General features: G+C 40.8%; 1 protein-coding gene across 2 annotated transcripts in view; it reads right to left on the bottom strand.

Annotated features, from left to right (window-relative positions):
- Nucleotides 1-2,396: 2,396 nt before the first annotated feature.
- pla2g15 (phospholipase A2, group XV) overlaps nt 2,397-12,839 on the bottom strand; it is a 32,853-nt gene continuing 22,410 nt past the window's right edge. For both annotated transcript variants that reach the window (XM_069901355.1, XM_069901354.1), the window contains exons 4-6: nt 8,961-9,059; nt 7,362-7,586; nt 2,397-4,648 (exon numbers count right to left, since the gene is read on the bottom strand). In XM_069901355.1, the coding sequence (XP_069757456.1) occupies nt 4,128-4,648; nt 7,362-7,586; nt 8,961-9,059 (845 nt within the window). In that variant the 3' untranslated portion in view covers nt 2,397-4,127. The remainder of the gene's footprint in view (nt 4,649-7,361; nt 7,587-8,960; nt 9,060-12,839) is intronic.

Raw genomic sequence — 12,839 nt, 5'->3', positions numbered from 1 at the left:
GGAAGTACAACTGTATTTGGGAACAAATAAGCTTTTAATTGCTGTGGTTTGTTCAGTGAAGGATAATATACCTATTCAAGTCTTTAAAATTATTGATCCTTTTGAGCCACATAGTTTGTATCACAGGGTATACAGGCTTATTTGTTGTCCATTTACTACAGCAGATGATCACTACATTGTCATAATCTAGCATGCAGTAAATGTGTAGAGAGAGGAGACTTGGGTTTGGTCTTGCTCACACTCCAAGAGCACATGACCCTGGAGCAGAAGAACCAAATATCAGTTGCCATGAAGGGTCATTAATCAGAATTGTAAACTGTTTTTCTCTTGACAGATGCTGCCTGACTATGGCATTTTGCAGTATTTTCTGTATTCCTTTGATTTCCAATACTATTTTGGCTCCCCATGTATTTCATTTTTATTTGGAATCGGTGCCTGCAAAAATGCCGGGATAAATTGGCTGGTCTCAGCAAATTCAATGGCGCAAACCACTAAGCTCAGATGAGTGGGAAGTGACTTCCATCTCCTAAATAGACTTTGAGAGAAACTTAAAAGCAGAAATTAAATTTAGTGTCTGAGATCAGAGCAGATTATGCAAGAATTATAAAAGCAATTTATAAACAAATTGGTTTAAACTACTTATTCAATACCATCATGCCCAAAACCTTTGGTAGAGCCATTGAGTTTTACATATTGCTTTTTTATTTTTAGCCGACAGGATTTCTGTCAAATTGAAATTCCAGGATTCAGACCCAGTGATCTATTTCCACATTGTGATGTTGCACACCTTTGGAGAGGAACTTGCTAGTGACAGGGTGCCCTTGCCTCTGTTATCCTTGACCTTCTTGGTGGGAGAGCCCACATATTCGTCTCACTCAGTAAATGTAGTGTGTTGTAGATAATAAATGCTGCAGCCCCCGTGTGCTTTTGGTGGAAGGAACACATTTTTAAGTTAGTGGATGTGGGTGCCAATCAAATGAAATGCTTTGAAATGGATTTTGTTAAACCTCAACATTGTTGGGCTGGAAGGAAAGTTTTCCATCAGAATTTTGACTTGTGCCTCATAGACAATGGAAGATTTTGCAGTAATAGAGTACAGCATGCTCAGACTTTGATCTGTTCTTGTAGCTATGGATGTGTTCCTGTCAGTGGTGCTATCTCTCCCGTTTCTATTTTCTGAAATGGTCATTGTCTGACAGTTGTGTGCATGAATGTTATTTGAAACTCATACAGGAGTGATATCTGTTTTACTCCGTGCAGGTATGTGGGCTGCTTCTTTTATTGAGAAGTTGCAAGTGGAATTGAACATTGCACAGTTGTCATTGAAAGTCCTCGCTTCTAACTACCACAGGAAAGAAAAAGTGATTGAATCAGAAAGCTTGGCTCACTGCTCTGAGGAATCAGCATGATCTCCAAAAACTTAACCACGTTCCTTTGTGCCTGTTGAGGTCTGCTGATACTGTTCCTTCAGGGCTCTTTGATGATGCATCACAAGATTTTGGCATTGGTTGTCACTCTTGCCACACCTTGTCTCAGGAATTCAAAACTGAATTCTGATTGAATAACCTTTAATCATTTTATATCCTTGTTATTTTCAGTTCATTTCCTAAATGTGGCTCCACAAGGAGAAGCAGATTCCTCACTGGTTTGTCAGCTTACATAGAATAGTGGATGATAAATCAGATTTCCTTCTCTGTGTTTGACCTGATGCTTTAGTAAAGCCGTGACAAGGTCTCACAAGGGAGGTTAGTCAGGAATGTTCAGACGTTCTGTATTTGACAATGCCCAGACAGGAGAGGCCAGAGAGTAGTAGTGGATGATTGCTTCTCAGACTGGAGGCCCGTGATTAGTGGTGTGCCTCAGGGATTGGTGCTGGGACCATTTATTTGTCATCTGGTAAATTAGATCATCAAGTTTGCAGATGACACAAAAGGCCCTCGTGCCAGGGCTATAAGTGCGGAGGGCAAACATAAACTTACCCTGCACAAAAAGGCTGCTCCTGTGTCGGATTTATGCTGAGCAGTGCCTCATAGTGCCCTCCGGATCCGATGGAGGAGGGACGACTTGCCATTGCGGCACCCATCATAAATAGGCGGCAGAACAATGGCTGTCTTCCCTTCTCATAATCTCCCATGCAGCTGGAACTGTTTGTTTTGGCTGAAGCGGCCAGCAGAGCTGTCATGGAAGGAGAGGGCTGAGTGAGCGGGAGAGAGAGGGAAGATGGGTCGCTGTCTGATGGCATCATCACCACCTCATCAGCCTGCCCCTAACTAGCTGTTTGCAGTGGCTGCTCATTCATGTGAGGTGGTGGAGCACAGCGCTCCGCCGATGATCCTTCCGAGAGGGATTGCAGTTGGCACCTTAGAGCTGTTGAGAAAATAGAATTCATACACACATGCAGGAAGAGGTTTTTAATTTTCCAGTGAAAAATATAACAATCTAGTAGAAACACAAGCAGTAGTTACAGAAGTGCAAATACACCTTGAGTAGTAACATTACTCTTGGGGTATGTGAACTGAAGAGGTACAGAGAACAGCATCAATGCACTGTTGTAATCAGCCATCAGCTTTATTGACTGAAGCAGCCCACCAACTTGAGTGTCACTGCCCATTATATTCCCATCCACAGCAGCGAGTCACTAGCACCTTCTGCAGCATGGCCTTCAAGAGCAAGGCCATCCTATCTGCCAGTCATGGGAAAACTAACATTGATTTTCCAGTTATCACAACTCGACTCCGAATAACTAGATAAGAAAGCAGAGCTTGAGAAAAGCTAGTATCCACAGTAACTTGTTTTAGGGTTGCATCTAAAACTTTCATTCCTTGAATGAAGTTCCCGTATCAAAAATATAACTGACATAAGAAAATATTCATGTCCATAAAGGTAACACTGCTCAAATACACAAACCAAAACTTTGGAATTTGCCACTAGATTTAGTGTACTAAATATTAAAATATACAACAGCATTGAACGCTATATATGAAACGGTTAACATCCAACATGAAAAGTTATTATACATCATTAATACTAGCCTCAGCATTGATTTGGAAATTTTTGAAAATGTAAAGGCTCTTCACCCCCCACTTTACCAGAGACAAGTTCTCTTATTGCACTTCACCCACTTATTCTGCTACAGACAATTAGATATAGATTTCCCATAAATTATTGTGGGGTGTGTTGAAACCATGATCATGTGGCCCAGAATTAGCAAAGGTATCGGTTCTCCTTGGGCGAGAACCGCATCTCATGCGATGCTGGGAACAGAAGTAAAGGATGGTTCACCCAGGCAAAGACTAACAGAGTAATCATTAACCTTTAGTGTTGTTCGTGAACCGGTACGGACTTGAAGGGCCGACGTGGCCTGTTTCCGTGCTGTAAACGGTTATATGGTTAAAGAAAATGCCACAAGTAGAACATTACTTGTTTTTCTTTTACAAATATAGCATTTCACTGATGAAACCAGAAATTATGCCTTCTCCCACCCAAAAATTGCCAGGAATAAATAACCAGGTAGAAATATCTTGACTGTAATCATAATTAATCTCATGTGTTTACCTCCTATAGTGGAATTTATTATGCTGTAAACTGGTGTCCTATGGGAAGTGACGAGCAGTTACTTTCAAATGTAAAAGTTTGCAGATATTTGTTTCTGCGCACCTTTCAAGTTATACCACAGTATTTATATTTCCCAAACAATGTTATTTCTACACCATTTCTCTGCCCCAATATCAAATGTCTACCCTAATTCTCCATATAATGAACAACTGATTCAAGAATTTAATTGGGACTTTTTTCTCTTGGATGTGTGCTTCAGTTACAGTGAGCTATGATCCAACTGAATGATGGAAGAGGCTCAAGGACCAAACCGCCCACCCTATTCCTCTGCCAGGTCAAAACCAGAAGGGTTCAGGTTAGATACTACCATCTTTGAAATGGGGAACATTGCAGTTACTCAGCATATTTTAAAGAAAACACATGTGCTACTAAATGACTGTAGGAAATTAGTTGGATTGCCATACAAATTAACAAGAGAACCATGGCTCAACAATCCACCAGTGCCTCAATTCATCATAAACCAGTCAAGATTCAACAAAACTATCCAAACTTCCAACATAGTCAGAATGCATTCAAAGTGGAAACAAATTAAATAAGACATTTTTGATGTAAGATATTGTAGTGAGCTTGGACAGCATATCTACATGTTCATTTCCAGGCAGTTCTTTCAAAAAGACTTTTCCTTTCTGCTTCCCCGCCCATTCCTTGCACTTCAGAGCACTCAGCAGATTGACTGTTCCGTCACCTTCCCCATAGACCACTTTGGGCTCCTGATCGGGGAAAACGTCATAATGAAAGGACTCTGCAGTTTGGATTCCAGTACCATAGAGGCAATGTATTTGGATTCCAGGGGCAGTCAAATTGTACACCAGCGATTCAGTGTCTTGCCGAATGAGCCAGCCTTCTTTAAAGTTGATGTCCTGGTAGAATTTCTGATAATCTTTCATGGTGTAATTATAAGTTGGTGTGGTGATGAACACCTTGTCCATTGACCAGGTGTTGTTGTAGGGGAGTAGCCAGGTGGTGGAGATTGCAGTTCGCTGCTGCTCACGAATCTTCAATGGGCTGATGACGGGAATTCGATCATTGTCTCCTGCAAGGATAGGACGTATTAAACCATGGCCACAGTGATCATTCAAAAACTTGCAGCGCAGGACCAATTCAAGTGACTCAACTGATCTATCTCCCACATCAATCATTTAATCTTGACCCCATTCTGACCTTTTATTACTTCTCAAGTGCACCTCATCCACTCTGTGTGATTCCAGGTTTCTCATTCTGGCCAGAGGAATGAGGTGTCATTACTATTCAATGCAGGTCAAAATTGCAGTTTAAATGGAATTATTACATTTCCAACTTCAATTGCTATTAATCCCTGTTCACTATTTGGTAGGTGATGGCTTCGTGCTTTCAAACAGCTCTAATTTTAATCATGACGCAAGATCATGCAATCTGAGAATGGTCAAATACCTGCCAAGGCGGAAACAAAGAAATGAATCACTTGGACTACCAGTTTAAATCTTTAAGGGGCAAAGAGAAATTACTTTTTGCAACATTAGGATTCAACATTTCTATCGAGAAGCTTTCAACATCGTAAATGTACAGCCAATCTTAGACCAACTCCAGAGCTCAAATATAAATAATGTTCAATCGTAGAGTATTTCATAGAAAAATTCTCACCACCTCTCAATGAAAATTTAAGTTGATAAGATACATGATTTACTTTTCAATGTCCCTTCTGACTAATTGGAAATCTAATCTCGGTTGGGTGCCACTATCTAAACCACAAATCAGTTGTTGGGTTACTGGAGGCACGATGTAATATCCTGCCAAATAGTAAAAAGAACTGGAGATAAAAGCAATTGGACAATGTAGTGTTTTGAATAATTATTCTGAATGCTACTGCATTCAATTCATTTTTCAGTTCCCTTTTTCTTTAATTTTGCTGATCATTCTGAGCGCACATGTCCTGCAGTCATGTGGACACACTACTTTCATCCATGCCATTAGCAGGCACATGACTGCTGTACAAGAAGGATTCTCTGGCTGTTTCCCTCCACTCAGGATCCAAACAAGAACTAGGATGTCAGCTGAAGTTGTGCCTTTTAGCCATTTGTGTAGGCACCTTACATCTGTTGGTCAAACCAACTGTTCCTTGAAATTATTACTGCCAAAGATGATTTACTGGTCTTGTCCAATTGCACAACTGCGGTGGGGTTTTTTTGTACTATTCAAGCTTTGAAAGGGCACTATTAATACATTTGAGAAAGTAATCTTAGTAGTCTGCCTACTTTGCATCCATTCCATTCATCATTTTATGCCTCCATAATAGAGGTTCTCAATTTTTTCTTTTCACTCACATACCACCTTAAATAATCCCTATTGTCATCGGTGCTCTGTGATTGGTAAGGGATTGCTCAAGGTGGTATGTGAGTGGGAAGGTAAGGTTGAGAATCACTGCTCTATAGCTAATTGTTACTGAAATATTTTGCTTGAGAAAAATTGTCATTGGCCCATTTCCTTTGGAGTTATGAAACCGGACACATAACGAGTAATTAGGTACGATTAAAACAGTGGTTTTCAAACTTTTTCTTTCCACCCACATACCACTTTAAGCAATCCCTTACTAATTAGAGAATACTTAAACTGGAATGTGAGTGGAAAGAAATAAATGGAGAGCCACTGCTTGATAAGAGTGTGTAGAGGTTTCCCATGCTGTGCGCTACGAGAACCACAGGACTACCATATTCCTTATACATGGATTCAATCATCACCTTCAAGTCCTTGAGAATAATCCCAAGTTACTCAATTTTGCATAAGATAACTTCTTCATTTCTACAATCAACCTCTGCACTGCTTCCAAAGCCAGCATATTCTTTCTCAAGTGAAAGGACTAGCACTGCACACAGTACTCCAGGTATGGCCTCACCAGTACCCTGTACAGTTGCAACAGAATTTCCCTGTCTATAAAATCAACATCCATTTGCCTTCTTCACTGCCTCCTGCATGTGCAAACCAACATTTTGCGATTCACGCACAAGCAATCTCAGGTCTCCGCCCGACAGGATACAATAATTTTTCACCATTTAAACAAAAGTCCAATCTACTACTATTTTTCTTTCCAAATTTGTGAGGTAAACTAAAGAGAACCTTAAAGAATAAATAACAAAAAAAATATCAAAATGTCAAGAGAAGATAGGGATGTGATTTGTATGGTCAGAATGACTAATAGATGTACATTGTTACCCAGTAGGTCACAAATTGGTCAATAAAATGAAGTGAAATATTGATTAAGGAAGCAAGTAGTTTTTCCGAGGAGTCACTTACCAGCAATTTCCACTGAGTAAAGCAGAAGGTTACAATTGTTAATTCCGACCTCACTGCAAAACCCACAGCAGATTATTCTATTGAGGGTGGGGGAAAATTGGATGGTGTGAAGTATTTAACAGTATAAATGAACCTTCCCTTCAGAACCAATGAAGGAGTTATTTTACAAGAAATTGAGTAACTTGGGATTATTCTCATTGGAGTTTAGAAGGATCTTAAAGAGGAATAAAATTATGAATAGAATGATGCAAGGGCAATCACTAATAATCAATTACCCAAGTAAGAAAGGAATCTCCTCACCACAACTGAATCCCCTGCCCCTGCCACAGGGCCTTGTGCTACCATTATTCAGTGTTGTTACAGAACTGTAAATCAAAGAAGCAACTGCATTAAACTATCAATTACAATGTTTTGAATTAGGGAAAACCACCTTATGCACTTCACATTCTCCAATTTGACATTGCTAATGACCAACCAACCTGTAGCCAGTACTCGCAAAGTCTTCGACACACCTCCCCAAGGAGCACCCAGCGCAATGTAGGATTTAATGTACTTGTCCTTCCACTTCTGGGTCTGATGGTTCAGGAAGTAGAGTGTGTAGAGGTTTCCCATGCTGTGCGCTACGAGAACCACAGGACTACCATATTCCTTATACATGGATTCAATCATCACCTTCAAGTCCTTGAAAAACTGACTATTTTCATCTGAAAATAAAAAGAATGGAGATTGACTTTCACATTGAAGAACAATAATATTTACATATCCCTCACCAACGACCCAGATGAAAAGATGTAATTTTTAAAAAATAGGTTTTACAAATCATCAGTGGAAATATCAAAATCAGAATATTAGGATCTGAAACATTAAGTTAGCTCCATCTGAGTATAAAATACACAAGCATTAATCCATACACCATTAACTTTGCTGCCGATTTAAGGGAACAGGTCCATTTAACAAAGGAGAAGTTCTATTGTTCTTAAGAGCATGAGGGGACATCGGAGATAAGGTGGAGAAAGGTGGTAAAGAAGAAAAAAAGACTCAATAATTAGAGATCATTGTGCTATCTGGGTTGCGAATGCTTGATCAGTAAGTTTTTAAAAAGCTATCTCTGCCTTGTTGTGCTGACACCACTCCATGCCAGGTCGCTGCTGCAGACGTCGCTTGGAAGGGTCGCAGGTAAGGTGCACACGGCACTGAAGCTGAGCCGTGGTATTGCTATAGCTCAAATTGCTATAGATCAATACTGGCAGTAGAGCTGCCGCTCTCAACTGATCAGGGATCCGAGGGCGTGTGAATACCCCTGTGGGTACAACAGTACCAGATCCACCTCCCCTTATTCAGGGGTCCTGGAGGGTGTGTACAACTCTTGCTTTTTTATAGGGTGCGAATGACTGCATCACCTATGTAAATTAATACTTGTATCTTTCCCGTTACAATCATATAAATTGTGTGTGTATGTTCCCATGCTCTCTTATTAATTGTGTTAATAAAGTTACGTTAGATTGTAAACCTTTGAATCCACCGAACCTGATACTTTCTCAACGAAATAGAGTGGAAAGAAAGTTTGAAAACCGTTGCACTAATTAATCTTTTCACTACACACTAGACCAGTGGTTCTTAACCTTTTCCACTCACATACCACTTTAAACAATCCCTATGCCATCGGTGCTCTGTGATTAGTAAGGGATTGCTTTAGGTGGTACGTGAGTGGGAAGGTAAGGCTGAGAATCACTGCTCTAGACCCAATTGTTACTGAAATATTTTGCTTGAGAAAAATTGTCATTGGCCTATTTCCTTTGGAGTTGTGAAACTGTGCACATAACGAGCCAATTAGGAACAATTAAAACAGTGGTTTTCAAACTTTTTCTTTCCACCCACATATCACCTTAAACAATCCCTTACTAATCACAGGGCACCTATGGCATAGGGAATACTTAAAGTGGTATGTGAGTGGAAATAAAAAGGTTGAGAACCACTGCTCATGTTAGAATTGACTTGCTAGACTCCTCGTGAAACAAACCCTTCTCAACGTACCAGATTATAATGCAACAATAAATTTGGAACAAGTGTTTACTTACTGGGTGCTCGTCGCCAGTCATATGGAGCACCGCGGACATCTTTGTCTCTCAGGTAGCCCCAATCCACCATGTACTTCACCAGAGTGTAAAAGTAAATCCCTGCAGAGAAAGTCAAAATACTGTTAACCTTGAGCTGAGAACAACTTCCACTGTAATTCTCTCTTCAACAGAGCAGAAGTGAGAAGATAAAACTAATTGTGGAACACAAAAGGCTTGGCACAATTGGACCAGTTTTGAAACCACAGCATTAAACAGCTAAAAGATGAAGATCAGTTTTGAACCACAGGTCTTGACCTTCCCCTCCAAGACCAAGGGACTCTGTGGAAGCTTAGCACTCCCAGTTCCAAGCAGAGGTCTGGTTGTCTGGCAGAGTTCCAAGCCCTGGAACACCTCGACAACAAAGATGCATACTTCACGATGCTCTTTATCAACTAGAAATAAAAAGAATGGAGATTGACTGTCGCATTGAAGAACAATGATATTTACATATCATTCTACATTTAACACCATTATCCCCATAAAACTGATCAGCAAACTCCAAGACCTGGAAGTTAACACCTCACTGTGTAACTGGATCATGGATTTCCTCACCTCCAGACCTCAATCAGTGAAGATTGGTAAGAACTTCTCCACAATCTCCATCAGTACTGGAGCACCAAAGGGCTGTGTTCTTGGCCCCCTGCTCTACTCACTTTACACTTATGAGTGTGGGGCTCGGTATGACAATAACACCATCTACAAATTTGCTGACGATACCACGGTCATGGGTTGTATAAAGGAAGAGGTCGAGTCAGTATTCAGGATGGAGATTGAAAACTTGATGTGCACCAATTCAATGTCACCAAAACTAATTTGTTGACTACAATAAGGAAAGCCAGAAGTGCACGATCCAGTTATCATTAGGGGATCAGAGGTGGAGAGGGTGAGCAAATTTTAAGTTCATACAAGTTACTATCTCAGAGGATCTTTTCTGAACCCATCACACCAATGGCATCATGAAGAAAGCATGTCAGCAACCCTACTTCCTCAGGAGTTTTCAGAGGTTTGGTGTGACATTAGAAACCCTGGCAACCATCTACAAAGCTGCATCATGGTCTGGTACAGGAGCACCAATACCCCAGAGCGTAAAACTCTCCAAAAGTTTAGTGAACACAGCCCAGGACATCAGACAAAATCCTCCTCACTAATGAGTACATCTACAGGGAACGCTGCCATCAAAGAGCAGCACCAATCATCAAAGACCCATCAGGAAAGAGGTATAGGTGCCACAAGATTCACACCACCAGGTTCACGAACAGCTGTTACCCCTCCACCATCAGACTCCTCAACCATAAACTCAATTAGAGACTCATTTAAGGACTCTTACTTGTGCACTTCAGTGATTTTCTTTGCTCTCCCTGTATTGTACAGTTTGTTTACATTCATTATCTGGACAGTTCTTTGTTTACACATTTACCCTGTGTACAGTTTATTTTTTGCACTAACAATTAATGGTCATTCTGCTGTGCCCACAGGAAAAAAGGAATCTCAGGGTTGTATGTGATGTCATGTATGTACTCTGATAAATGCACCCTTTTAGTCAGCGCATCGCCATAGTGCTAGTGGAGTAAAGGACTATAAACTTCCTCAGATTTTCCAGCAATTTGGTCCAAGTAACTGCCTGCTGAACCTGCACTGGATCAGACCATTGTACTCGATAGGAAGGAATGAGTTTACTTTGTGGCTCTCTATTAAAATTTATTTTTATTTCTTTTTAAAATATTTTTATTGAGTTTACAAAACCCTTTCCACAAGGTATATCAATGTATTTTTTTTTTTAAAAAGAGGGGTTTTTGTCTTTCAGACATTTATAAGTAAATTCTGAAACATGTTTGCTTTGGTCGTGCTCAAGTGTTTTTTTTTTAAATTTGTGAATAGCAGTGCTGTACCGACCTACATAAACCTACTCCATAATTAATCTGACTCTTCCCTCACTCACACCCTATAAACCCCCATTTTTTTTGTTACATTTATGTTCCTAACTAAGAGGCTTTTAAGTGTTCCTATTGTACCAGAGTCACCACCTGCCACTCAGTGGAAAAAAAAACATTCCTCTGATACCACCCTTGGGCAGCATGGTTAACATAGCGATTAGTGCAATGCTGTTACAGCAGCAGTGTTTGGGACGGGGTTCAATCCCGCACTGTCTATAAGGAGTTTGTACGTTCTCCCTGTATTTGTGGGTTTTCCCTGGGGGCTCTGGTTTCCTCCCACTGTTCAAAATGTACTGGGGATGTAGGTTCATTGGGTGTAATTGGGCGGCACAGGCTCACGGATCAAAATGGCCTGTTACTGCTGTGTGTTTAAAAATTTTTTAAATTTAAAAATTTCCTCCACCCACTTCTTTGGCATTGGTCATTCTCCCCTGGGAGAATGCCCAAAAGTATTCAAATTAAATGAAGCTTTGATAGTGATGAGCCGAGGATGTGTTGTCACCAACTATCAGCCATTCCTGGGGCAGGAAGGGAGACATGGTCACCTCTATGTTTTAATAAAGCTGGATTCCAAGCTTGGCACATTGACAGGAACAGAGTGTTCGGGACGAGGCAGGAATCCAGGAGGGAATGGGCAGAAGCAGCATCAAATACTTAGTTCTCAACAGGTCAGAGAGAAACCCTTTCCACAAGGTATATTAATGCATTTTTTATTTTTAAAAAGAGGGTTTTTTGTCTTTCAGACATTTATAAGTAAATTCTGAAACATAAGTTGCTTAGCATTAAATCCAAGGGCCTCAACCTCCAGGCCGAGAGGGTAAGAGAGTGTAAAACAGGGAGAGTGTCCTTGATAACATTCTTTGGCTTGGCTTCGCGGACGAAGATTTATGGAGGGGATAAAAGTCCACGTCAGCTGCAGGCTCGTTTGTGGCTGACAAGTCCGATGCGGGACAGGCAGACACGGTTGCAGCGGAAAATTGGTTGGTTGGGGTTGGGTGTTGGGTTTTTCCTCCTTTGCCTTTTGTCATGTTAAGCAAATAACATTGAATAATGAGGACATTACATTGCCGTTTCCTGAAGCTCGATCTACATAAACTTGCAGCCACATTTCTTGTACTGCTGCAGCCACTGTACTTCATTGCCCAATGGGGATGAAAAAGGCAAGCCTCTCTTTCTCAGGAACTCACTGTAAGACTGGAGATGCTTTACAAGGTGATAGTTCACGGTGCTTGATTTCTGCAATTTGGGGAACCACTAACACTTGAGCAGCTGCAAATTCTACATCTATCAAACCCACAAGCACTGACAGAAAGTGGCACTCTAAACAGCAATCATCAGAATGCAGAGAAAACAGGACTGCACAAAATATGCAAAACAGAAGTAGGCAGTTTTGATGTAATCAATGTAGCAGTTATGCTTCACTCAACTTTTCCTGCTCCCTCATATCTACCTTTGGCTTGGCTTCGCGGACGAAGATTTATTGAGGGGTAAATGTCCACGTCAGCTGCAGGCTCGTTTGTGGCTGACAAGTCCGATGCGGGATAGGCAGACACGGTTGCAGCGGTTTGCAGGGGAATATCTACCTAGATCTCCCTTAAATGCATCTATCTCAAACTCCAAAATAGCTACCAGGTAGTTTTTCTCTGGGGAGCTGGTAAATGAGAGAAAGGGTTCAGTAACTTGCTGATGGTATGATTTTAAGAAACACAAGGTAATTTTAAACTTTCCTCACATTGACTGTGACTTATAAACTGTTATAGATAGGGCTGGATGGGTTAGACTTTGTCAAATGTGGTCAGGAACATTTCCTTAGTCAATATATAGAGGACCCATCTAGAAATAGTGCAGGTCTGAGTCTACTATTGAAGAACAAGATGGTCCAAGTCCGGCGACATGGCAGCATCCC

The sequence above is a fragment of the Narcine bancroftii genome, chromosome 10 (assembly GCF_036971445.1).
Source record: "Narcine bancroftii isolate sNarBan1 chromosome 10, sNarBan1.hap1, whole genome shotgun sequence".
In the NCBI taxonomy this organism is placed as follows: domain Eukaryota; kingdom Metazoa; phylum Chordata; class Chondrichthyes; order Torpediniformes; family Narcinidae; genus Narcine; species Narcine bancroftii.
The sequence above is the reverse complement of the archived record's forward strand: the minus strand, read 5'-3'. Positions and strand labels throughout refer to the sequence as shown.